General features: G+C 66.4%; 1 protein-coding gene across 5 annotated transcripts in view; it reads right to left on the bottom strand.

Moving 5' to 3' along the window:
* Nucleotides 1-1,430: 1,430 nt before the first annotated feature.
* Nucleotides 1,431-24,800, bottom strand: part of KCNQ2 (potassium voltage-gated channel subfamily Q member 2) — a 47,055-nt gene continuing 23,685 nt past the window's right edge. The window contains exons 8-17 of one of the 5 annotated variants that reach the window (XM_057702158.1): nucleotides 20,918-21,012; nucleotides 19,803-19,832; nucleotides 16,866-16,934; nucleotides 16,051-16,080; nucleotides 11,981-12,034; nucleotides 8,381-8,604; nucleotides 7,850-7,958; nucleotides 7,319-7,450; nucleotides 2,910-3,033; nucleotides 1,431-2,162 (exon numbers count right to left, since the gene is read on the bottom strand). In XM_057702158.1, the coding sequence (XP_057558141.1) occupies nucleotides 1,431-2,162; nucleotides 2,910-3,033; nucleotides 7,319-7,450; nucleotides 7,850-7,958; nucleotides 8,381-8,604; nucleotides 11,981-12,034; nucleotides 16,051-16,080; nucleotides 16,866-16,934; nucleotides 19,803-19,832; nucleotides 20,918-21,012 (1,599 nt within the window). Of the gene's footprint in view, nucleotides 2,163-2,909; nucleotides 3,034-5,404; nucleotides 5,513-7,318; nucleotides 7,451-7,849; nucleotides 7,959-8,380; nucleotides 8,605-11,980; nucleotides 12,035-16,050; nucleotides 16,081-16,865; nucleotides 16,935-19,802; nucleotides 19,833-20,917; nucleotides 21,013-24,800 lie in introns of all 5 variants that reach the window. The other 4 variants (XM_057702157.1, XM_057702159.1, XM_057702162.1 and 1 more) reach the window with 4 other exon arrangements.

Here is a 24,800-nt window from a genome sequence, read left to right as displayed (position 1 = left end):
TGACAGCCAGGGGCACGTGACCCCCAGATACTGATTTCGAAGTCCCTCCCAGAGGCCAAGCGGATTCCCTCATGGACCAGGATGGACCTGAGCGTCCTGAGGAGACAGCAAGGCTCTCCCCAGGCCCAGTGTCTCGGGGAAGTGGCCGGCGGTGGGCGTAGCGGGCCCAGCCCTGGTGCACAGGAAGGTCGCTGCCTCGGAGGGTGTTAGGTGCCCGGGCTGGCTGTCCTCTCACCCCAAACGCAAGACACCCCCGCGCACTGACAAAAGGGGGCCCGGGGCAGGGTCCACGCTGCCCCTCGGGGTTGGGCTCCCAGCTCAAAGCCGCCGCCCCTCAAGCCCAGATGCCCAGGACAGGAAGGATGGGGGCCCCTGCCTCCCAGGGCCCGGGGTGGAGGTGGACGTCTCCAACTCCCAAGACACCAAGAGGCCACAGCCAAGGGGCTGGTCAGTGCAGGAGCGCGGGTGGGGGGATGGTCAGCTCCGCGGGGACAGGAGAGACAACCTGTAAGACAGAGCTGCCTTCGTCTCTGGATGGAGGGGGTGCTCTACTGGAGGATCTTCCCGATGGCTGTGGCACTGTCCCGCCCGGGGTCTTGTCGGGGGACAGGCGAGGCAGGGTCCCCAGAGGACAGCGTGCACATCTGCTCAGCACAGCCAGCCCAGCTCAGGAGCCCACAGCAGGAGCCCAGCCTCCCGGCAGCCCTCCCCGCAGGGCTGGCCACAGCCTGGTGACCGGCACCCAGCCAGGGCAGCGGGGAGAGGACGTGGGGGCACGCGCCCCATCGTCCAGATCTGGAAGGGAGCCCCCAAGGACCCCCACCCAGCAGACTGTGGAGCCGGCCCCTCCCAAGAGCCAGTATCAGGAGGTCTGAGGGTCCCTCTGCGCTGGCGGGGGTCTCGCGCCTCACCGCAGCGCCCCCTCCAGGCCCGTGTCCTGCACCTGGGCCGGCTCCCATCACAGGACACCCGGAGGCCAGGGCAGGGTGACACTGCCCAGCAGCTCCGGGCAGGTGCTCTGGACAGACAGGGCGGGACAGGAACGGGGGCAACACAAGCCACACCCCCCCGGGCAGCCCCCCCACCAGGCCTCACGGCCTCTGATCCTCCCCAGACAGGCCTGCCCCTCGCTGCCACCCTCACCCGGCCCTGCTCCTGGCTCACGCCTCCCCCTGGCTGCCGGGGCCCCGTCCTCAGCCTTGACGCCAGCCTCTGTCACAGCCGGGCCAACGGTCTGCAGCGCGGGCACGGCCAGCCTGGCTGCCCCCTGCTGGAAAAGGACTGCTGCCGACCTTCAGGGCGAGCGACCGAGGGCCGCGCCTGCCCACGGCCCCACACGGGCACCCCCACCTCGTGACTCTAAGAAAAGGGTCCTGGAGGGTCCGCGTAGAGACCGAGGCCAGGAGTCAGGGGGAGGCCGGCAGGCAGCCTCACTTCCGGGGCCCGGCCCAGCCCATGTCCCCGAAGGGGCCCTCGCCCGTGGCGGAGCGCGGCGGGGGCCCACACGGGGTGCAGAGGTCCGAGTCCGTGTCCGACTCGCCCTCAGCAATATAGGGCCTGACTTTGGCACAGGGCGCGACTGCCGCGTAGCAGCTGTTGAGGGCGTCCAGGTTCTCCTTGGACTGGGAGATGCTGAAGCCGCTGAAGGAGCGCTCCAGCTCCTCGTGATCCACGGACGGGATGGAGATGGACGTGTCGCTGTCCCGCAGGCCGCCCTCGTGGGGCCTGCAGGCCGGCGCATCCTCCGGCCTCAGGAACTCCGTGCTGGCCCGGGGGCCCCCAGCGTAGGCGGACAGGGACCGCTCGTGGGCGGGTGGTGGTGGGATGCGCACGAGCGAGCCGTGGTCCCCCACGGGCGACGTGCCGTGGCCCTGGCGTGGGTGGCACTGCTGCTGCCATGAGGTGGAGGGCGGGCACTGGGCGGCCGGTCCGGCCGGGGGCGCCGAGAAGTTCTTCTGGCCCATGGCGCTGCTGGAGCGGATGAGCTTGACGATGCAGCCGTTCCTGCCGCCGTGGTCCCGGCTGTCCTCAGGGCTGTGGTACGGCGGCGCCGGCTCCGGCTCCTTGGCCCCAAAGTAGGCCTCGGTCTCTGTCGGGGGGACACCCGTGCGCTGCATGTAGATGTTCACCAGGAAGTCCAGCTTCTTCTCCATGGACAGGACCTGCAGGAGGGGCTGCTGGGCCACGCTGCAACGCTGCCCGGGTCGGGGGGCAGGAGGGGCTGCTCTGGGGGGGTAGCTGGGATGCTCCCCGGGTTGGGGAGGGGATGGGATGCTCCCCGGAAGTAGGGGGCCTGGGCTGCTCCCGGGAGGGGTTGCCCAGAATGCTACCTGGACATGGGGGCGGCTGGGCTGCTCACCAGACAGGGGGACCCTGGGTGTTTCCCACAGAGGTGCAGAGCCAACGGAGGACAGGCCCCCAGCAGCTCAGCCTCTAACTCCCCCGCCAGTGGGTGGCCTCAGGGCTTCAGAGCATGGGCTTCTCTGGGCCACCCTGTGTCCACTGTGGGTTCACCCCTTACAGGAAACTCTACAGAGAGAAGGAAGCAGCCACTCCTTTCCTCGGCTCCCAGAAGCAGACCCTGCGTGCAGGGTCTCGTGCGTGGCTCGAGAGAGGACGCGCTCCCGGGAGAGAGCAGAGGGGAGCTGGGCAGGGGGACGGGGCGGGGCAGGTGGGACAGAGAGCGACCCTGCAGGCCCCACGGCAGCCCCCGCCCAGGCAAGGGGACAGGGAGGGAACCAGTGCCCAGGCCCTGGGTGTGCGGGTGCTGGCCGGCAGCAGGGCAGTGCCCTAGGCCGGGGGGCGCACACGGGGTGCCTGGGGTCCAGACAGCTGCCCTCAGCGCCCCCAGGAGCTCGAGCACCCACCCACAGGGTCCACACTGAGACTGGGGCCCCAGCCTCTCCCACCTGCTTCTCCACCTTCCCCAGCCGTCCCATCATGCTCGGGTCCTCGGGCAGCTCCGCCTCGGCCGGGCCCTTGCCCCGGTCTTTGTCCGCTATCGCCGGGCCCCGGCCCACGATCTGGTCCACTCTGCCGGGAAGAGACCCCGCCCCCAGCGTGAGTTTGGGGGGGAGCGGCAGGGCCGCGGCCCGCTCCTCCTGGGCCAGGCCAGGCCCCCAGATCCAGGCTCCAGGGTGAGCCCAGAGCTGACCAGGGGCAGCGAGGACCCAGGACAGAGGACGCCGTGCGCCTGGTCCTCGTCCTGCTCTCGGCCGCCCTTGGGGCCTGTCCCCCGACTATTGCGTTCCCGCGGGGCCAGCACATTAGCAAGGAGGAAAGAGCAGGGAGCGGGGGCCGTGCCCCCTCGGCTCCCCTGCCCCCCCACTGCCCTGCCCCCGCCCGAGCTCTGCTCCTGGATAATGTGCCCCTGAGGCCCCTGCCCACCCGGGTCTGGAGGGGACGGAGGTGAACGTCTGCAGCGGGAACCACAGAAGCAGGGGCACAACCACGCTCCATGCGCCAGACGGGGGAGGGGACACGGACCAACACAGGACCCGCCCACACACCCAGAGGAGGAGTGGCCAGAGCCGCTGCGGCCAGAGAGCACGCGTGTGCTTACTGTGCGTGTGCGTGCGTGCACCCGCGTGTGTGCCTGTGTGTGTGCACACGTGTGGGGGCTGCAGAACGCAGCCGAGCTGACCTCAAACAAGGCCATCGGTCACGAATGCCAACCGGGGGGAGGAGGCCTCCTTCGGAGAGGGGGGCTTCGGCTCGACCCGGGCGGCGACCCCGAGCCCCGTGCTGAACAGGAAAGGCCACCGAGGAGCTCGGGAGTGGCAGCGGGGCCGCCAGGCGCTCCGAGCCCGAGACGTGCAGCCACGTGGACGCCGGGCAAACGCACGGGCCAGGGTGCGGCCGGGCGGGACCACCCCCGGGCACAGCCACGCAGCCCCGCCACTCCGGGCTGGGGAGGGCCGCCCGCTCCCACCCGCCACGCAGCGCCCCGGGAGCTGCCGGCCCGCTCGGCCGCCCTGCCCGCCTGCCGGGGCTCAGGGGGGGTCTGTCCTTTCCGTCGCGGGAAGCAGGAGGGGAGCAGGCTCGCGTCAGCCACGGGCAGCCCCTCATGCTCCGCGGGCACCATGCTGGACTCATGCGGGGGGCGCAGGGGGGCGGGGACGGGGCGCCCTCGGGCTCCAAGCAGACGCCGCTGGGGACGGAGCGGGAGGAGGGGTCTCCGGTGTTCCGGGGGGGCCACACAGTCCAGGCACGGGCACTCAGCGCCTTCACCCCTGCCACATGACGGGCCGCCCGCCTGGCTGCTCCCCGGGAGCCTCAGCCCAGGCGGCCTGGAGCTGCCGCTGGCGGGTGTCCCGCGGGGCCTGCGCCCCACCCCCCGGGCCCCAGGCTGGGGAGCCAGGCTTAGCCCCACGTGCCCGGTGTGTCCTCCTGGCCCCTTCGCCGTGGGAGTCTGCACGTCCTCTGGCTGCGGTGGTCTGGGAGGTCTGGGGAGCTCTAAGTGCCCAGCCGCTGCGCCCCGCATCGGCGCCTGGAGGGCAGGCTTCCGTCTCGGGGCGCAGCTTCCTCGGGGCGGGGGGACACGGGCAGAGCGGGTCAGCAACACTGCCCCGGGTCAGGCCTGCTGCCCCAGAACCTGCTCTCTCGTGGGAGGGCTGCCAGGCCGAGATGCCCGGCACGCTGACCTCTGGCCTCACGCACAGAAACCCTGGCCTGCGGGGCTCAGACGCCCCCAGTCGCTCCACTGGCCGGCTGCCAGCATCCCTGCCGCCCTCCGGGACACCCGGGACCTCTGCCAGCACGGCCAGGGTGGTCTGCCCTCACGCCACATCCCTGCCCTGGGCTCTGCTCTCCCAGACCTACTGGGGAGCGGGGAGGCTCCGACGCCCGAGTCCTCCCCCAGCGACCCCCTCCGGCTGCCTCGCGGCCCTCACCTCCTTCTTCAGTCCCTCTGACTATGGTGACAACTGGAGGTAGAGCCACCAAAGCTCTGGGGGCCCCCCGGGAGCCCGGCTCGGGGCTGGGCGCCAGCCTGCCAGGCACGTTCCTAGTCACGCTTCGCGCGTCTAAACGCAAGGGGAGGGCCTGCGCAGTCCACACGGCAGCCCAGCGGCAGGCGTGAGGGGTCTGAGTCGGTGCTGGGGCAGGGCCCCACCTCTAAACGCATCCGATTCTTGGGGGGCCGCCCTCTGCTTGCGCCCGGGGAGCCCCCACCCCCAGCGGTCAGTGGAAAGGAGCCCCCGGGACAGCCTCCCCAGGACCCCGCCAAGAGGAGCAGCTCAGGGGCACTCAACCCAGCCCCGCGGGGCCCGCGGAGGACGTCACGCGCTCAGGGACAGAGGAGCAGCCCCCGCGTCCCGTCGAGCAGGGCGGGCACCGCCGTCATGTGGCTGGAGCGGCGGGGCTGGCCATTCCACAGAGACAGGCGGGGGCTCGGCGTCCTGACCTAGGTGAGTACTGGGGTGCCTCTCTCGCAGGGGCCGTGGGTCCTTTGCTGGGGAACTTCTTGTGCCGGGGAGTTGAAGGGGGTGGGGGGCCCACAATCATATCTATCCTGGCGGGTAAACAAGAAAAGAGACACCGGGAAAGGCAGCGTGGAGCAGCGCGAAGGGACGCGCTGGAAACGCGCAGACACTGAAGGGGTGACCCTTCACGCGCACGGGACGCAGGCACGCCGCGCCCCCGGGCCCGCGCGCGTTCACGCGGGCACCGGGTGGGGCCGGGCGCGTGTGCACACACTCGGGACACCTGGCGGCCGGCAGCACAGCGCCACGGTCCCGGGAAGGACACGAAGGCCCTGCCCGCCAGCGACAGACATCCAGCTCCTGCGGGGTCGGCTGTTGCCGCTGTTTTCCAGACAGAAAGGGGGGGAGAGAGGGCCACCTAGGACAGAAGAGCCTGGTGAACACACACAGCGGCCGTGAGAGGTGGAGGCGGGCAGGCCGGCGAGGCCCGGGGCGGCCTCTCACGCGCACACGTGTGCTCACAGCTGCCCGCACACGTGGACACGCGTGCACGCTCACACACACGGCGCAGGGCCGCACGCCTGCCCACACTGGCACACACACCCGTGTATACACAGCACGCTCTCACACATGACTTACACACGCACAGCTGCACGCACGTGCGCCCGAACGCACACGTCTACTCAGTGCTCGAGGACGACGCTGAGGGGTCGGCCTCCCAGCCTGAGCCCACTCACCCCACCCAACGGGAGCAGCTGGAGGTCCAGAGGGCCCCCCCCCCGCCCCGATCCCGAGCAGGAAGAGGTGGACGCCACCCGCCGCGCAGCCGGGAGCTGGGCTGACCCCCAGGGCCGCCCCGACCGCCCGGATCTCCACGGCCAGAGCCCGGGCTTCGGGGTGCAGAACTGGCAGAAGCCTCGCTGGAAGCGCCCCGGCTGGAAGGGGCCGGCCGGCAGGAGGGCGGGGCCACCCCGGGGGACACGCCCGCCAGCCACGGGGCTCCTCAAAGGCACCACAGACACACGTCTGTGCACCCTCGCTTGTGTGTGGATGCCGCGGGCCTACGGGCACACACACGGTCGTGTGTGTACATGCAACACGTGGTTACACACGTACACACGCATGCCAGCACACGTGAGCATGTGGGAGGGGCTGTGGGCGTGTGCATGCGAGTCGTGGGCCCTCGCTGCGTCTCTGTGCAGGCACGGCCAGCGGAGCCCTGCAGTGAGCGAGCCAGTGAGTGCACGGGCCCTGCCCCGGCCACGCCAGGCACGCGTCCGCCCCACCGCCCGCTCCAGCCGTAGAACGGGGAGGACCGGTCCTTCTGTCCTGGAGGAAGAGGTGTCACGTGGCCTAGCTGCTGCCTGCCGGGCCCACGGAAAGCTGCACCTTCACCTCTCAACACAACACTCTCCCCCAGCTCACACGGGCACACGACACACGTGGGCACATGACACAGATCCGCGAGCACCCACACACATGCACGTGCATGCAGCTGTACACAGACACGGACACACACACACCCCCCCAAGGCGTGCACACGTGCAAGCACACACGTGCCTTGCACACTCGTGTGTGAGCACACACACACACCCCTGCTTGCCTGTCACGGAACAGGCAGGAGAGGAGAGAGAGACAACAGAAAGGTTAAAAACAGACAGACCACACGAGGACACAGCAGAAAGCCCACACGGGGCCGGCGTCGGGCCGGCAAGGAAGGGCCCAGACGTGGCAGCAAGCCGGGCTGGCCACGGTGCCCGCAGCCGCGTCTGCCGCCCCCACTGTGGCGGGAGCGCGTGGCCTGCACGGCACCCAGCCCCGGCCCGCGCCCGGCTTTGGCCCAGAGGACACGGCTCCACGCCCCTGGGGCCGGGCAGAGGGGGAGGCACTCTTGCCTGGACTGCAGGTTTTTGATGCGAGACAACATGTCCAGGTGGCCGGCCGAGTACTGCTCGATCACGTCCATCACGTCGTAGGGCCGCAGGCTCTCCTTGAATTTCCGCTTGGACACCAGGAACCGCATGACACTGGAGGGGGCGGGCAGGGGGCTGTGAGCCCTGGGCCGAGACCACCGACGGCAGCCCCACAACGTCCCCCTCCCTGTGGCCTTTCTAGCATCTCCGAGAAAGTCCGCCGGACGACGTGGCCCTGTTACCTGCGCCAGCCACCCACCCACCTTGCACCCTGGCCACCCTTGGGCCTGGCTGTGCAGAGGACCCTCGTCCACTGGGAACCCCGTGCGGCAGCAGCTCCCGGCCGTCCACTAACAGCCTTGGGCAACCGGCACCCGGACGCAGGCGACGGGCGTGACAGCAAGTGCCTCGCGAGCTGCCGCGAGGCATCCCACGGGAGCACGTGCTCTCACACCAGCCCCCGAGGCCCCGTGTCTGCGGGCGGCTCTGCGTGGGAGGCCGCCGGGTCCTCACCATACAGCCCGGATGCTGACTTTGAGGCCCGGGGTCAGATCCTCCGTCACAAACTCGCAGTTGCAGCTTTTGTTGTCATCCACGACATCCTCCCCCGGGAGACTTGCTTCTGGGTGGAAGGACACAGCCCGTGAGGGGACAGGCGGCCCCCAGGACAAAGGAGGCCTAGGGCTGCAGCCCCGCAGCGCGCACGCAGCAGCGGGGGCCTCCGCCGGGCACACGCGCTCCAGACCCACCCCCGTCCTGCTTTCCCAGCCTGCCCGCCTCCCCTGTGCTCCTCGGGGAGCAGCCACCACGAGGGTGTAAGGGGGCCTCCCTGCGCCCAGACGGATGGACAGAATGCAATACGTCCACACACAGTGCTCGGGGAACGTCAGCTGTAAAAGCAGGGACGCCGTCACTAGCTCCGTGGACAAGCCTGGAACACAAGGAGCTCGGGGAGCACAGCCCGACGCAAGAGGACACACACGTGTGACCCCCCCCATGGAGGCCCACGGCAGCAAACCCCCGCTCAAGGGCGGCCCGACCCACCTTCCGAGTTCTGCCGGGAAGCGGTGCCCCTGGCCCGGAAGGCCTGTCGCGCGCGGCCGCGCTCCCCGAAGCTCCAGCTCTTGGGCACCTTGCTCGGACTGTCCTCCAGGCTCTGGTCGGCGCTGGGCGACCGCCGGACGGTCGGGGCCTGCGGGGACCCCCTGCCCTTGGCAGCCACGCCTCGGGGGCTGGAGAAGACACGGGCTTTCAAACTGACCTTCTGACTGCTCCCGCGAGAACCGACAGACGGACAGACACACAGAAAGACAGCAAGAGAGGTCACTCTGCAAAGAACACGCGCGCCTGCTGGCTGCTGGCGGGTGGCCGCGGGGAGGAGCACGGGCCGGGGCGGGTCGCCGCGGTGAGCAGAGATGTTGGTGGGCGGTCCGCTGCACCACAGGCTCCCCGGGGCCTGCTCGGTGCTCGGCCTGGCCCGGGAGTGGTCATGGACTCTGAAATCTCTCTCAGCGGCCACCAAGAGACGCCTGAGCCCTTGGCACACTGTCCGGCCAGGCCTCCCTCTCCAAAAGCCCTGGGCGGCGACAGCTCTTCCCTGGGCACCTCCTGAGGGCCCCCCGGCCACTCCAGCAGTTACCGCGCCTGCCCCTCCACCCCGACAACTGCCCTGGGTCAGGAGAGTGAGGTCTGCAGCTGACCTCTGGGCCCCTCGGCCGAACCCTGGGGAGCCGCCCGGCGGAGCAGTTCAGCACGGAGGGCAGGGTCTGCCCACCCCTCCACCCAGGGCGGCACAGGCTCCACCCCCACCAGGGCACAGTCGGGGAACAGAACGGCCTCGCTTCCGGAGGGATGCGACGGGTGCCGGCCGAGCCCCGGCCTGAGGCTTCAGGGAGGGGCGACCACGGCTGTCCAGCCACAGCCCTGCGAGGGTCTTTGGGCCTCCCTGCCCCCGCCTCTTGGTAACCATGGAGGCAGGTCTGACACCCGCGCCTGTCAGTGCTATTACTCTCCAGGTGGCAGGCAGGAGACGGGGCGGTCCCTGTGCTCGGAGTCAGGTCAGGCCCAGGGTCAGGAGGCCACTCACTTCCTCCCGCAGACAGGTTCACCACCCTCCCACCCGGGAGCAGAGCGAGGCCCCCGTGAACTGTCAACCCACTCACGCCACCACACTCGGGGGCCCCAGACCTGGAGTGGCCTCTGCGCCGCCCTGGGGCCTGGGACCGGCCCGCACGCGTGCCCGGCAGGGCCTGTGCTGTCACTGGGAAGCCACTGCTGCCAGTTAATCCCCCAGCCAGCGCCGGCCCCACCACAGACGCTTCGGCTCGGCCGCCTCCATCGGCCCGAGAGGGACCCACAGCCGAGACACGTCGTGAGACGGCGCAGAGATGACTGGCCGGGGATGGGAACCAGCCCGGAGCCCGGTCCCCCCAGTCCGGACACTGCAGTCCAGGTTGGTGCCCCCGCCCCACCCCCGGACAGCGGAGACCACCTGTGCTAGTTCCCGGGCCCGAGGCGCGAAGCCCACTGAGGGGTTTGCCCCCCACCGCCCCCCGCCAGAGACCCTGCACACCCTGTGTCGCCGCGAGCCCAGGAACCAGGGCGTGGGCTCACTCAGGATGCTGGCCCCAGCCTGTAACTGCTGTGCCTGGCATGAGGCCGAGACGGGGGCTGGAGCTGAGGTACACCGGAGTCAGGCTACAGGGGCTGCTGTGCAAACGACCCTCCCCTTTCCTCCTTCCCGAAGGAGACCACCAGCTGGTCCAGGGAGACCACGAGGCAAGGGCCCCACCCCAAGCCGGGACTGCTGGCGCCACCCTTGCTGGACCTGCTGTCCTGTGCATACCAGGGCCCCTGGAACTTGGCCCCATGCACCTGCGGGCAAGGACAGAGCCGCCAGAAGGAGCCATCCCCGGCTCTCACTGCTCAGACCGGGGACGGTCACCCTGGAGGAAGGTCACCCTGGAGGAGGCCACGGGTGGTCGTCTGGACCTGCGCAGTCATCACATCCCAAAGCCCACAGGCACGCAGCCCCCCAGTCACCCCGGACCTGCCCAACTCCAGGTGCCTGAATGCTGACAGCCCTGCAGGTGTCGAGAGAGGCCCGCCCTCACCTCACCGGTCAAGGACAGAAGCAAATGGAGGACGGGGCTCCGGCCGCCTGCCCCCAGGGAAGGAGCCCGCGCCAGCCCACCCTCCGAGTGAGAAGGCCCTTACACAGGGCCGGGGCGAGTTCAGGAGGGTCGGGGGGGAGAAAGCGAGGCCCAGCCTCTCCTCCCCTGACTGCCACCCTCCCCAGGGAGAAGTCCCCAAGTGAAGCCAGCCATCGACAGGGACAGGCGAGCAGGAGGCCCGGCGGAGCTTGGCCGCACCCTAGTCTGCGCCGCCGGGGCCCGGCCAGGGGTGGGGGGCGGGGGCGTGAGCCAGCACCCGCAGAGAGAGCCGCCCAGTCCACGGCTGGGCCGCGGATGCCCGGGGAAGGTGGGCAGGATGAAGGGACGTCCGGGAGACTCGCCCAGCAGGACCGAGCGTGGCCTGGGCTCCCGGCCCAGCCGTGGGCACCTCTGGCCCTGCTGTTTCCCAAGCAGCCTGACCACAGCCCACGATCCAACGGGCCAGCCTGTGGTCAGAAGCGCCCTGGACACAAGCTCTGGGCAAGCAGCACAGCTCCTGCCGGGGCCCCGAGGCTCCCCCACAGCGCCTGCACTGGGAGCGCACGGGCAGCACGGGCAGCACCGGCAGGAGGGGAGGCAACCCTCCGCGTGCCTCTCCAGGGAGAGAAGGGGTCAGAGCATGCACGCATGCAGGTGCGCACGCATGCCGCTGCCCGCGCCCGCGCCCGCTGCCGGCCCCTCCCCACGCCCGCCGCTCCGCGCCCCTGCCTCCAGGGCCAGCACGGACCACATGCACACGAGGACCGGCGAGCGCAGCCGCCAGCACCTGCGGGGCCGCACGGGGAGGGGGGCGGGCAGGAGGGGGCCCGGAGCAAGCAGGAGGACAGACGCTTCCACACCCCCGACAGCAGACAGGGGACAGAGGGAGGAAACGTGCCAGCAGTCAGGGGGCCCACGGGGCGAAGGTCGGGCGGCCTTTCAGCCTCCCGTTTCCGGCGTGCCCTAGACCAGGCCTGTACGTGAGAGGGGGAGCCGTGGACCTCTGGCTTTCCGGTGCGTCTGGTGTGTCAGGACCGGGGCCAGTCCGGCACACACAGGACAGAGCTGCCTCCCGCGGGCGGGCAGCGGGCTGAGGGCAGCGGCCCTCCCGTGCATAGTAGAGGTGCTAGATGGACGCGCCTCGGAGACGAGGCTCGTGGGAGAGCGGTCAGGTCCCTGAAGGTGCCCTTCTGGGTTTCAGAGCCCCTGGCCGGCCCCCCTCCCGCTTGGTGCAGAGCGTCGTTTGGCTTGGGGAGAAGGAGGGCGTTGGCTCCGCGACCACCGTCACCCAGGAGGTCGCCTGCACTCAGAGGGGGCCTAGGGCTCCACCGAGAGGCCGGGAGGCAGCTGCCAATCAGAATCAGGGCCTGGGGGGCCAGGCGGGCGCCAGCCTCTCCCTGGCGCGTCTAGAACCTCTAATAAGCAGAGTGTTTGGAGCGGGAGGGGACAAGAGCCGTGCAGCATGGTCGTCCGAGCGCCGAGCCCGCGGTACCTAGCGTGTCCTGGGCAGCATCCACACAGGGACTCTGTGCGCCGTCTGCCTTTACTGGAAATGAGGAGAGGACAGTTAGTCCCGGGGCGCCGGCCGCGGGCCGCGAGCGGAGGGGGCCTGGGCCGGCGCGCGGCGGGAGGCGCGGGGACGCGGGCACCGGGCGCCCGGCGGCTCCGTGCCCAGCCCGCACCCGCCGCAGGGCTCAGGTCCGCGCGAGGGGCGCGGCGCCGCGCGAAAAGTCGTCCGCCGGCCTGGAAAAGAAAATAGTCCCTATTTTTGGAGGAAAAAAATTCCGTTTTTTTCCTCCAAAAATACCTTTTTCTTCCAGCATCTCTCTGGGGCCACGTCTTTCAAAAGATGTATTATTTTTTGCTATATTCATGCCAACAAAAAAATAATACATGGGCTAAGGCTTCGGTGATTCTAGAGGAACAGGATTCCAGAAAGCTCACGTTTTCAGAGGAAAAACGTGCAAGTTTGGCTTCAGAGACCAACCCCGCCAGCGGCCCGATCGGAAGTGGCCTCGGTCAACCCAGGAGGCAGTGGCCGCCTCCACCCGGTGGGGAGCTAAGGAGAAGGGGCTGGGGCCCCTGGACTTGAAAGGGCCGTCAAGACCGGACCTTGGGTGAAGGCCACCCGTGCAGAGGGCAGAGACAGACCTGCAGGCTCCAGAGGAAAGGCTGCCACGCTCACCCTGCCCAAGAACCTCCCCAGAGGCCCGAGCGAGGCTCAGCTCTGCGCTAGAACCTGCAAACTTTTAAGCAAAAGCAAAAGGAACCAGCAAGAACTTCAAGGAACCCTTGGCTTCCCTGGGGCCCCACTCTCTGCCTCCACCTTTGAAGCTGTTGCTTCTGAGACGGTGGTTCTCAAACTGTGCGCCTGAAGAACCCAGATGGGGCCAACGGTCTCGACTCACAAAAGCCTTCAGCGTCCACACATTCACTTAAACACCGACGGCACCTGCCGGCGCCCAGACGAGCGTCTTCCTACCCAACACCAGCCAGCCAAGGTCAAGGCTCCTCGGGGCGCTCTCGCTCGGCGCCCGGCCTCAGCCTCCGCAGAGGACCCTGCGCGCGCGTGCTTCCCCGGTGGGCCCTGCCCCGATCGCTTCGGGTCGCAGAACATAATGAGGTAGAGGTCGACCCCGGGCAGAGGGAGCTGGGGCCCAGCTGTCCCCCGAGCGCACCCACGCAGGGCAAACCTCCCCAGGACTCAGAGCCCCTGCCCCGACGCTCACAGAAGCCCCTCAAACCTAGGGCAAACATGCTCTCCCAGAGGGCACCCCCGAGGCAGCCACAGTTCCACCAGGACCTGCCAGACAGAGAAGGGCCCTAAAGACTGGACCCCCATGGGCAGCTCCTCCCAGGGGTCCCCAGCCCTGCCCCGCCTGCAGGCTCCTCCCCCAGGAAAAAGGAGCAAAGTTGGGGAGGGGTGCTGCTTCCAGCTCCTTTGAGGGACCCCAGCCTTGACCAAGCCCCCAGCCAGCGTTGCTGCCTTCAAACGCCCAGCCGTTGCCTGCCCCCAGCCTAGCACCGCCGAACCCACCGTCTCACAGGCAGCCGCCCCCCCGCCTGGCTCCCACGCACACAGGACTGGGCTCAAGAGGCTCTCTGAGCTCACTGGCTAGCTTGAATTTTCATGAAAATTTAAAGAGCCTAACGGGGCCAGGAGCCCCTGCATGAGACAGCACGGTCTGAGAGCGGGACAGGAGCGGGGGGCGGTGCTGGCAGTGAGGCCCCGCCCCCCAGCACGGCCCCTCTGCTTCAGGGAGGAGCGGAGCCCCACCTGCAGCCCGTTGCCTCTGGGATGCAGGCCGCCGCGGGGGGTTCCGGCCCACATCAGCCATGTGGAGCTCTGCCCCATCAGAACTGCCGGCAGGCAAGCCCGGGCGGCCGGGCTCGAGCGGGTGGAAGAGGTGCCCACGGACACTCACCAAGACCAGACTGGACAGACACGCACCCGAACACGGCACACCGTCCCCCACGACGAGGAGGGGGCCACACGAATGGAGCGCAAAGCGGCGGGGGCGCAGGGGTTCCCCCAGGCACGGGGGGGAGCAGTCAGAAATGGGGTGGGTCCAAGGGCAGGTCAGAGCCACACCGGAGCAGCACAGCCCAAGACCCCACCTGCCCCGCCCCCGCCCCACGCCTTGGTCTGACAGCCACGGGGGGCGTCCCCGTGAGCCAGGCCCGGGCGGCCTCACGGCAGCTGAGGGAGGGTCCCTGCGTCCACCCCGTCCGCTTGTGCTTTACGGGACAGAGTCCCCTGGCCAGGCAACCCAGGGACAGGCCCACTCTGCCGTGGGTCCCGTGGCAGGACCATTTCCTGCAGACCGGCTACGCGCCCGGTGCGACAAGGGGGCTCGTGGCTGCTCCAGTCAGGGGACAGAAATGCCGCCTGCTACCTGGCTGACAGGTGTGCATCCAGGAGAGGCAGGCCCTCTGTCCCAGGGCCTCAGCCCCAGGCCCCCAGGGGAAGCCGCTGGGTCACAGGCAGGGACACACGGACACAGGGGGAGGGAGGGAGGCGCAGGAAGCGGGGTGGGGGGAGCCACAGAACGTGCCGCAGGGAGAGCCGGGCACTCCCGCGTGTCCTCACCTTGAGTCCTGCTTTTCAAGGTCAGCCACCTCATCCCCAAAGACAGAGCGGACGTGAAAGGGGCCCGAGAAGGGCAGTGACATGATTAAAGGCACTTGGGGGGGCAGGCAAGATTTTCCAGATTGGGGGAGGGGAGGGCAGGAGAGGAGAGAGAGAGAGAGAGAGGCTGAGACGAGCGTTGTCAGGAGGGAGAGGAACGCAGGGCCACGAGCACAGGAGGCCGCGTGAGGCCACGGGGGCCGGACGGGGCGGGCGGAGGGCCAGAGACACGCCCCCCGCCGGGCACAGCCGAGGGCAGCCACACCCACCTCCCCGGCCTCGGGGTCCCGGGGCTCACGGGAGGGGCGGACGGCAGCACCGACGGGACCTGACAAAGTGGGGCACCCTTGGGGCGCCCCGCACGCCATGCCCTGCCGCACGCCCCCCCCCCAGCCCGCCCTGACCACAGCCCCCCGTCGGGCCCCCCTCGCTCCTGGTCTGCCCGTGAGAACAGAGGTCACTGCCCAGGCTGAACCCACTCTGGCCCGGGTCTGAGGGGTTCGGCACTGCTGCTTTTGGGGCTGGTCTGGAGCAAAAGCACTACCAACCTTTCCAACCCCAGGCCCCGGCTGCCACCCCCCTTGGGCACTCGGGGGTGGGGTACGTGCCCCCCTCTGATGGGTGCTGACCCCCCACTCGGGCCGGCCGAGCCGCCTTCAGTCCAGGAGGGCACTAACACGGGGCAGCAGCGTCCCCGGCCCACGGCCTGAGGGACAGGACTCCCTCTGCAGGTGTGGACAGGGCGCCGGAGGGACGCCTGAGCTCGGAGATACACAGCGGGACACGGGCAGGCTGGAGGTCACCAGACTGGCACGTCGTGAGCGGACCTGGATTTGCTTTTCAACACTAGGAAAGCACCAGGGTGCTCTCCCCGCTCCCCTGCCCCCCGCAGAGATCACCCCCCAAGTCCCCACACGGGGTCCCGGTCTTGAACGCGCCTGGACAGACACGGGGGGGGGGGACCGGCCCCCATGACGGGGAGGAGAGGGCAGGAGACCCCGCCCCAAGGGGACCCTCTCCCCCTCCTCCAGAAACCCTCCACAAACCAAGACCTGCCGTGGGGGGTGCGAAGACCCCTCCTCAGAGCGGCCCCTCCTCCCACCACCTGGGCCTGACCCGCAGTGTCGGGGGGACACGCCCCGTGGGAGTGTCCACCTGGGTCGCCCTCGGCTCAGAACAGCCCAGGAGCCCCCAGCCTCCGGCCCGAGCGGCTGCAGTCGCGGGCGGGCAGGAGCCGCCCCTCAGCTTCAGAGCAGGCCCGGGGCCTGCGAGGGAGCCGTGGACACGGGAAACGTGACTCAAGGGCCCCCGTCACCGCCAGGCAGGGGTCTGCACCCGGCGGCCCCGGTGGCCCGCACGGCCCCGCGGCAGCCCACGCTCCCCGAGGCCACGCAGAGCAGGCGCGGAGGCGGCGGGAGGCGGGCGGCACTGACCTTGGGGACGGCTCCGGCTGGGGCTCCTTCCTGCGAACAGAAGCAGGAGGCCGTGAGCGGCGGCCCCCCCCCCACCCCGGGCAGACGACCCCGCCGGGCTCCCACGGGCCGGGGGCTGCGTGCCAGGCGGGGCAGGAACAGCTCCCCCGGGGGCGCGAGGAGGCGGGGCCGGGGGCCGGGGGACCCGGGCAGGCGGCCGTGAGGAGCCATGAGGCTGGGGTCACGGCTACGCCGTTTGCGGACCCCCGTTTTCCTCCGCGTCACCCGTGTTCACAAACTCTCCAAGAGGACGTGCGAAGGAAGCACGTCCACAGGCGCGCGCGGGGCAGCTGAGGTCCCTCGCTCCGTCGCACCCGCGAAGCCTCTCCCCAGATGAGGCCGCCTCCACAGACGCCAGGGCCGGGGTGCGTCTCTCGGGGGGGGGGGGGGGCACCGTCCACCCACAGCAGCCCCTCCGCCCGCTCAGAGCTCCTCGGGGTCGGCACACAGCCCCGGGCCCGGGACCCCGGCAGGCACCGCCCCTGCCCCCTCCCACGGGCCTCTGCGGAAGCGCCCCGGGGACACGTGGGGTGGGCCCCGCCCCGCCCCGCCCCGCCCCGCCCCGCCCCGCCCCGCCCGGGCCCCCGCCCCGCCCCTCCCCCTCCCCTCCCCTCCCCTCCCCTCCCCTCCCCCTTCCCTCGCAGCGGGAGCACCGGCCCGGCCCGGGAGGGGAGCCGAGGCCGGGCTCAGCAAACGCGGACCCCCCCCCTCCCCAGGAGCACCGGGCGGCTGCCGCGCCGTGGGGGGCGGGGGGCGCGGCCGGGCGCCCCGCTCACCGGAAGGCGAGTCCGGACTTGCTCTTGAGGTTGCGCAGCAGCTCCAGCTGGTTGAGCGGCGGGATCAGCCTGCGGCGGGAGGACAGCGGGGTGGGGCCCCGCCCGCCGGCGCCCCAGGGACCCTCCCCCGCCCTCGCCGGCGGCGGCCCGTCCCAGGCGGAAAGCGGGGAGGCGGCCGGGGCGGCGGCGGGCCCCGGGGGGTCTGGGCCCCCACCTCTGGGGCCTCTCGGCTCCCCCGGGGCCTCGGCCCTGGGCCTGCGCGTCCCCGGAGGGGAGGCCCAGCCGGAGCGGGTCCTGCGAGGAGGAGGGGGCTCCCGCCCTCCCGCCCCGCCCCTCCCAATCCCCCAACACCCCCAGGGGCAGCACAGTCGCAGGCTCGGCCCCCAACACGGGGCGCTCCCAGACCCCTCTCCGCCCAAGCTGAGCGGGGCCGAGGCCGCAGGAAAGGACCGCGCTGGACAGAGCCCCCTGGGCGGCAGGTGGGCCTCCCGGATGGCGGGCCTGGCCCTGCTCCGAGCCCCCTCCCCAGACCGAGTCACACCCAGCAGGACAGCCGCACAGCTGGCCGCCTGCTGGGCCAGCATTCGGCATGGCGGCCACCGGCAAGGAAGCCAAGAGGCGAGCAAGTGCCCCTGGGACGCCGGGCAGGACTCCGTACGCCAGGGAGGTTCCTGGGGAAGCCCAGGCCCCCGCCTCCAGCCACGGGGAGCCTCACCCAGAGACTCAGTCCCTGTGGTGTCCGGGGACACTTCTGTCCCTCCCCACCCCCTCTCGCCACCCACCCCCCAGCTCCCGGCCACTTTCTGCCCTCACACAGCTCCCATCTTGGCAGTCACCCCGTGTGCTTTCAGGCCTTGGTCTCTCCTTCCTGACTCAGCCCCCACCTGCTCCGTGACTTTCACACCTGTTCCGGGACACCCCCACTGTGTGTGACACCTCCACCCACTCTGTGACACCCTTCACTTAGCCCCAGCCCCCAAACCCTACACTAAGCCTCAGGCCTTGGTGGCCCTGGGGACCCGACCCCCCGGGCACCTGGCAGTGCTCACCCGGCCCCGCAGCGCCACCCCCCCCACAGCCCTGGCTCCACCCTCACCCCTCCTGTCCCCACACCCCCCATGCCCGCCTCCCTGGGCCTCCCTGGACGCCATCTTCTCCATGTGACTCTGTCCTTCCCCTGCTCAGGCTCCCCGTTGTCTCCAGAGCAAGCGGGCCTCTGACCCCTGCAGCACCCGCCCGCCCGCAGTCCTGACTCCTCCCCTGCCCAGTCTCGCCCCCTAGCGCCCAGCGGAGCGACCCCTCCACCCGGCCTGCCCGGGTCACTGCCGTCCGGAGGGCCCGCAGGTGCGGCCCCGCCCCTCTGTTCTCTCTGCAGCCCCAGCCTGGCCGGGCCTGGATCCTGGGGAGCTCGCCCTCTCCCTCCCCCGGCCCAGGGCTATATCCCCTGTCCTCGCGGGTCCAGACCACGCAGGAGGCCTGGGCACTCAGGTCGGCTCAGGCCACGGGCGCAGCAGAGCCCCAGGACTGGACACGGGGGGCCGAGCTGGCCTCCCCACCCCCTTGAGCACCCCCCACAGGGCTGGAGCAGAGAGCCCGGGCGGCAGGCCCCGCTCGGCCCCCACACACGCAGGTGCGGGGCAGGGACACGCAGTGAGGGCGCCAGGCCTCGGACACACAGCGGCAGAGGGCAGAACACGGGTGGGCGGGGCCGCGGGCAGGGACGTGCAGGCACCACACACGTGAGGGCCACGCGCACGCAGCCCCAGTCGTGGAGGACGAGGGTGCGGCGGGCGACGGGAGTGGGCGACACCTCGGGGGGCTAGCGGCTAGCCTGGGGTCAGCCGCCGCTGCAGGACGGTGCCAGCCCCCAGGCCCCGGGCAGGGATGGGCTGCTTCCACAGACGCTGGGGGGCAGGGGGAGCTGCTGCAGAAGAGGGACCGAGGGGGCCACCAGGTCTGGGAGGAGCCTGTCAGGATCTGAAGCAGGGTCCCCCCAACTGCCCAGCAGCCTGGAGCCCCAGGAGCCCAGGGTCAGCTGATGGGGAAGGACACGGCTCCCACTGCCCCCTCCTCCTCCGAGTGAGGCCCCGGGGGCCCATGGCCCACGGTGACAGGCGGACACTGCTGGGGCGGAGGTGTCGCAGGGTCAGGACCCTCCCGCCCGCAGAGCCTGGGCCTGCACTGCCCAGTACGGCGCCCTCGTCCCTCCTGGGAGCGGAGGGGTTAACTTTCTGACACGGTTCCCACGCAGGGCGCCAGGGAAGGATGAGGGAGCCCTGGCCCTGCAGGGCGGAGGGTGCCACCACGCTGAGGGGGAGGACGGGGCCTACAGAGGGACCTGGCCCCAGGCATGGGGGCCCCTCCTGGAGCCCCTCGGCGCCCCAGTCTGGGCACGGGGCCCCAGACGGAAAGTGCACAGGAGGCGCGCCGTCCAGTGCAGACGGACAGTGGGGCCCCAAGGACGGACCGCAGGCCCCCTCCGCCCCGGGCCTCACGTCTCCCTCTCACTGCAGTGAGAAGACCGGGGGGTTGGGTGGGACCGGATGCAGAGAGGCAGACCCCAAGCCCAGAGCTGCCTGCCAGGACCGGGGGCTGCTACCTGGGGGCGCCCCCACACTGGGATGGCCGAGGCCCCGCCTCCACCACCTCTGCCCTGGGCATAAGTGGGGCCCACGGGGCAGGGCGGAGGCACAGGGCGGGACCCCAGCCACTGAGACGGGCAGGAAAGCAGGACAAGGAACAGAGGACACCTGGACAGACAGATTCGGCACAAGAAAGCAGCTGGAGGCGGGGACAGTCGGGAGAGGGAACCAGGGCAGCGAGGAGGGTGCACGTGGCCCCAGGTAGGGGCCGCAGACGGGGCGGGGCGGGGCGGCCCCGGGACAGTCCCTGACAGAACAGACCCACACCGCGCGCTTCCCGCCCATGCAGTCCTACCTGGAGGCCCCGTAGGTTTGAGTCTGCGAGCTTTCAAGTGTTTTCGCACACACACAGAGGGAAAGGAACGGAAAAGTTTAAAAGAACGGGATAAGAAAAAGAAAATGAAAAAAAAAAAAACAGTGGAGGAAAGTGGGGGAAAGAACAGAACCAAGGAAATTAGCAGGAAGGTCGGTGCCACTGCGGCAGGAGGGCTGCGGGCTTCGCGCCCGGGCGGAGAGCAGGCGCCTTCAGCACCGCCGGGGAGAGCGCAGCGCCAGGCCCCGCCCCCCAGAGAGCACCGGGGAGGGAGCAGGCGGCACCGTCTCCCCGGGCACGAGTCCCTGGAGAGGTAGGTGGCCGGCGGGGACCGCAAGAGGACCCTGCCCCAGGGAGACGGCTCTACGGTGGGTACCCCCAGGGGCAGGTAAGGGGACTCCTTGGGCCGAGAGGCCCCAGGGCTCAGGGTCACTGCCGAGAGTGGAGGGCGGCACCCGCCGGAGGGCACCTGACCCGTGTGGACGCCAGCCAGCCCTCAACTTCTCACCTCAGACCTCGTTCGAAGCCAGAGCCGGGCACAGACAGACCCCGGGGGCGCAAGCAGTGCCTGGAAAGTCGCCTGCTGACCACGTGCCCCCCCGGGAGGGCGCCCCGGCCCCCTCCTCTTCCCCCGAGGGCCCCTGGGGGCGTCTGTGCTTTGTCCTATCGGGGCCTTGCTGTGGTCTGGGGTGCTCTCCTTCCTTGAGCAGAGACCCTGGCCCTCGCTGGGGGTCAGAGGGTCAAGGTCATCCCTTCACTTCTAAACGCGGGGCCCCCTGGCAGGACTGCGCCAGGGTCCGCAGAACCCGCCGGCATTTACCTCCGTGAGCTCTGGGGGGCTTCCTCACAAGCTCACACACTACGCACCCGACAGCAAGACACTAAGCGGGGGACGGAATGAAGGTGAAAAATAAAAGCCACAAACTACAAAACAGAGAACAAAATTAATAAAATAATCACGCACAATTCCTTTTTTTGAAAAGTACATACATTTTAAAGAAAAAGAAACAAAAGGCAACCAAAATGAAAAACAACAGCTGAGAAACGGGGTTTAAAACCGAAGAGGGTTCGCAGGCAGCGCTGGGGTGCAGGGGTACCTGTACATGGGGACGGTCACCGTGCGCTCGTAGTACTGCCACGTGGAATGCAGGTCCGTGCGCGACAGGTTGGTGGCGTAGAACCTCCAGGCGGACTGCAGGGAGGACAGGGTGTCAGGCGAGCGCTAAGGGCCCCTCCCGCCTCTCCCAGGGCCTCACCCCTGCGCATCCTGTGCACGGGGCCCTGGACTGCTCCCACCCCCAGGGGCCGCAGTAGCCTCTGCAGGATGGAGACCCGGCGAGCCTGCAGGGAGCTTCGGCTCTTTCCCTCCCATCTGTCCTACCGTCACCTGGCATCACGGTCACCTGCCTGCCCTCCCCAGGGGACGGTGGGGAGACAGAGCCAGGGACACGGGCTTCACCCTCCCACTGTGAGACTGAGCCCCTGCAGGGTGCGGGCCTGCCCCGTACGCCGACCTTGACCTGGCCTGGGCTTCTGCTCCCAGCTCTTTGTTAATTAAGGTAAAATACACATTGAATAAAAGTCACCCCTTTAAAGTGTGCAAGACTGGCACTGAGCCCATTCCCAATGCTGTGTAACCGTCCCCTCCAGCCCATCCCACATTTTCACCACCTCAAAGGCAAGCGCCCCGACCCGCCAGCGTGAACGCCCACGCCCTCCCGCCGCTGGCCTGCCACCCCCAATCTGCATCCGTCCCCGTGGGTTTCCCCACTCTGCACACTTCCTGGCGATGGAATCGTAGCGTGTGGCCTTCCGTGTCTGGCCTCCTTCACTCAGCACGTCCTCAAGGCCCGTCCCTGCGGAAGCCTGCGTCCGAGCCTCGTTCTTTTTAAGGCTGAACACCACTCAAGGACCATGCCCCGTGCACCCTTTCACCCACCAAGGCACATCTGAGCTGTTTCCCCTTTCGGCTCCTGTGAATAGTGCTGCTTCCAACAGCTGTGTCAAAGCTTTTGGCGGAACACCTGTTTCCAACTCTGTTGGGTGTATGTATACCTAGGAGTGGAATTGCTGGGTCATGTGATACGTTTAACTTTTTAAGGAACCACCAAACTGTTTTCTACAGTGGCTGCAGCATTTCACATCCCCCGCCCCCACCCTGCCCCATAACATACGAGGGTTCTGATTTCTCCACATCTCCATCAACACTGGTTTTGGGTTTTGGTTTTGTTTTTTTAGCCATCCTGGTGGATGTGAAGTGCTTTTGATTTGCATTCCCTTCATGACAAATGGTGTCGAACACCTTTTCGTGTTCTCACCGGCCACTGTGCATCTTCTTTGGAGAGACAGCTACTTAAGTCCTCTGCGGATTTCTTAATTGGGTTGTTTATTTGTTGTTGAGCTGTGAGTCCTTCATATATTCTGGGTACCAGACCCGCATCAGATTTATGATTTGCAAATATTTCCTCCCATTCTGTGGGTTGTCTTTTCACTCTCTAAAGAGACACTGTAAATAGTGTCCTTTGACGCACAAAAATTTTTAATTTTGCTAACGTCCTATTTATTTTTTCTTTTATTGCTTGTGCTTTTGGTGTTATATCTAAGAAAGCAAAGTCATGGAGATTTACATCCAAAATTTCTTCCAAGAATTTTAGTTTTAGCTCTTAAATTTAGGCGTTTAATCCATTTGGAGTTAATTTTGCACTGGTGTGAGGTAAGGGCCAAACTTCATTCCTTTAAAAATGGGCATCCAGTATCCCAGCACCACCATCAAAGAGACTGTCCTTTCCTCACTGGATCCACGTGGCATCCAAGGACCAAGACCTGTTTGGCCCCACCCACGGTCTGTCCCGGGGAACATTCCACATGCACTTGAGAAGGACAGGTTCTCTGCGGCTGGTGAACCCTTCCACAGATGACACACGTCTGCAGGTCTAGCTGGGTCGTGGTTTGTTCAAGTCCTCTATCTCCCCAGGATCTTCTGTCTGGTTTTTCTAGCCATTTTGAAAGTGGGGTACTGAAGTCTCCAGGTGTTACTGTAGAAATGTCTATTTCATCCTTTAATTCTGTTAGTTTTTGCTTAATATATTTTTAGGACTCTGCTGCTGATATAAATGTTTATGACTGTTGACTGTCTTTATAAACTGACTAATCAATACAAAACAAGCCTTCTCTGTCTTGTCTGTTTTGTCTGGTATGAGTGTGGCCATCCTGGCTCTCTAGGTCACTGCTTGCATGGAATATCTTTTCCCATTCTTCCACTTTCTATTTACTTACTTACTTACTTACTTACTTACTTATTTATTGGCTGCATTGGGTCTTTGTTGCTGCACATAGGCTTTCTCTAGTTGTGGCGAACGGGGGCTACTCTTTGTTGTGGTGCGCAGGCTTCTCATTGTGGTGGCTTCTCTTGTTGCAGAGCACGGGCTCTAGGCACATAGGCTTCAGTAGTTGTGGCTCGCAGGCTCTAGAGCACAGGCTCAGTAGTTGTGGCGCACGGGCTTAGTTGCTCCACAGCATGTGGGATCTTTCCAGACCAGGGATGGAACCCACATCCCCAGCATTGGCAGGTGGATTCTTAACTACTGTGCCACCAGGGAAGTCCCCATTCTTTCACTTCCAACGTATTGTCATCTGTGGATCTAAAATAAGTCTCCAACAGACAGTATAGAGTTGAACAGATTTTTAATCCATTCCTCCAATCTCGACCTTTTAATTGGGGAGTTTAACCCATTTACATTTAAAGTAATTACTTATAAAGAAGGACTTGCTTCTGCTGTGTTTTTATTTCTGAATTCCTCCATTATTACCTTCGGTAGGGTTTCATTTTTTCTAGTTATTATTTTGAGTCCCTTCTCTGTTCCTTTTCTGAGTATTTTTTAGTGGTTTTCTTAAGGGCTACCCTGGGATTATGATTAATTCCATCTTAAATTTATAACAATCTAGTTTGAATTAACACCAACTCGGATTCAATAGTGAACAGAGACTCCGTTCCTGTGCAGTCCACCCCCTACACTGTGTGCCCAGAAACAGACTTATGATTATTGCTTTATACTTTTGTTTTTTAAATCATATAAAGGAAAAATGAGTTACAAATCAAAAATACTATACTACTCGCCTTCACTTTCACCAGTGCCCATGTGGCTCGAGTCACTGTCCACCGTCCTTTCACTTCCATCTGAAGGACTCCCTCCAGCATTTCTTGTAGGGCAGGTCTATTAGCTACAAATTCCCTCAGCTTTTGTTTTTATGGGAATGTCACGATTTCTCTTCTGAAGGATTCAAAAGAGACCAGAATTCTTGGTCAACAGTTTTTCTTTGCAGACTTTAAATACATCATCCCACTGCCTTCTGGCCCCCATGGTTTCTGACGAGAAATTGGCAATTACCCCTTACTGAGGACCCTCGGGCACCAAGAGTCCCTCTCTTTCCTCATTTCTGAGACTTTCTCTGTCTGTGGGCTTCAGCAATTTGATCATGATGAGGCCTGGTGTGAATCTCTTTGACTTTACATGACTTGGATGTACAGATTCATGTCTTTCATCAAATCTGGGAAGCTTTCAGCCTTCTTTTTTCAGATATTCTTTTTGTCCACCCCCCCTTCCCTTTCTGGGACTCCCATTATGCAAATATTGGTGCATTAGACGGTGTCCCACCAGTCTCATGGGCTCTGCTGATTTTTCTACCTTTCTTCTCTTTCTGCTCCCCAGACTGGGCAACTTCAGCTCACCTGCCTTCAAGTCTGCCAGTTCTTCCTTCTGCCTGCTCAGATCTGCACTGAACCCTCTAGCGCATTTGTCATTTCAGTTATTGTACTCCTGAGCTTCAGAATTTCTATGTTTCCTTTTTACAATTTCTCTCTCTATTGACATTCTCTATCTGGTGAGACTTCATTCTTCTGATTTCCTTTAGTTCATTTTCATGGATTCCTTTAGTCTTTTGTGCATGTTTAAACAGCTGATTGAAAGTCTTTGTCTAGGA

This window comes from Hippopotamus amphibius, chromosome 12, assembly GCF_030028045.1.
Source record: "Hippopotamus amphibius kiboko isolate mHipAmp2 chromosome 12, mHipAmp2.hap2, whole genome shotgun sequence".
NCBI lineage: Eukaryota > Metazoa > Chordata > Mammalia > Artiodactyla > Hippopotamidae > Hippopotamus > Hippopotamus amphibius.
The sequence above is the reverse complement of the archived record's forward strand: the minus strand, read 5'-3'. Positions and strand labels throughout refer to the sequence as shown.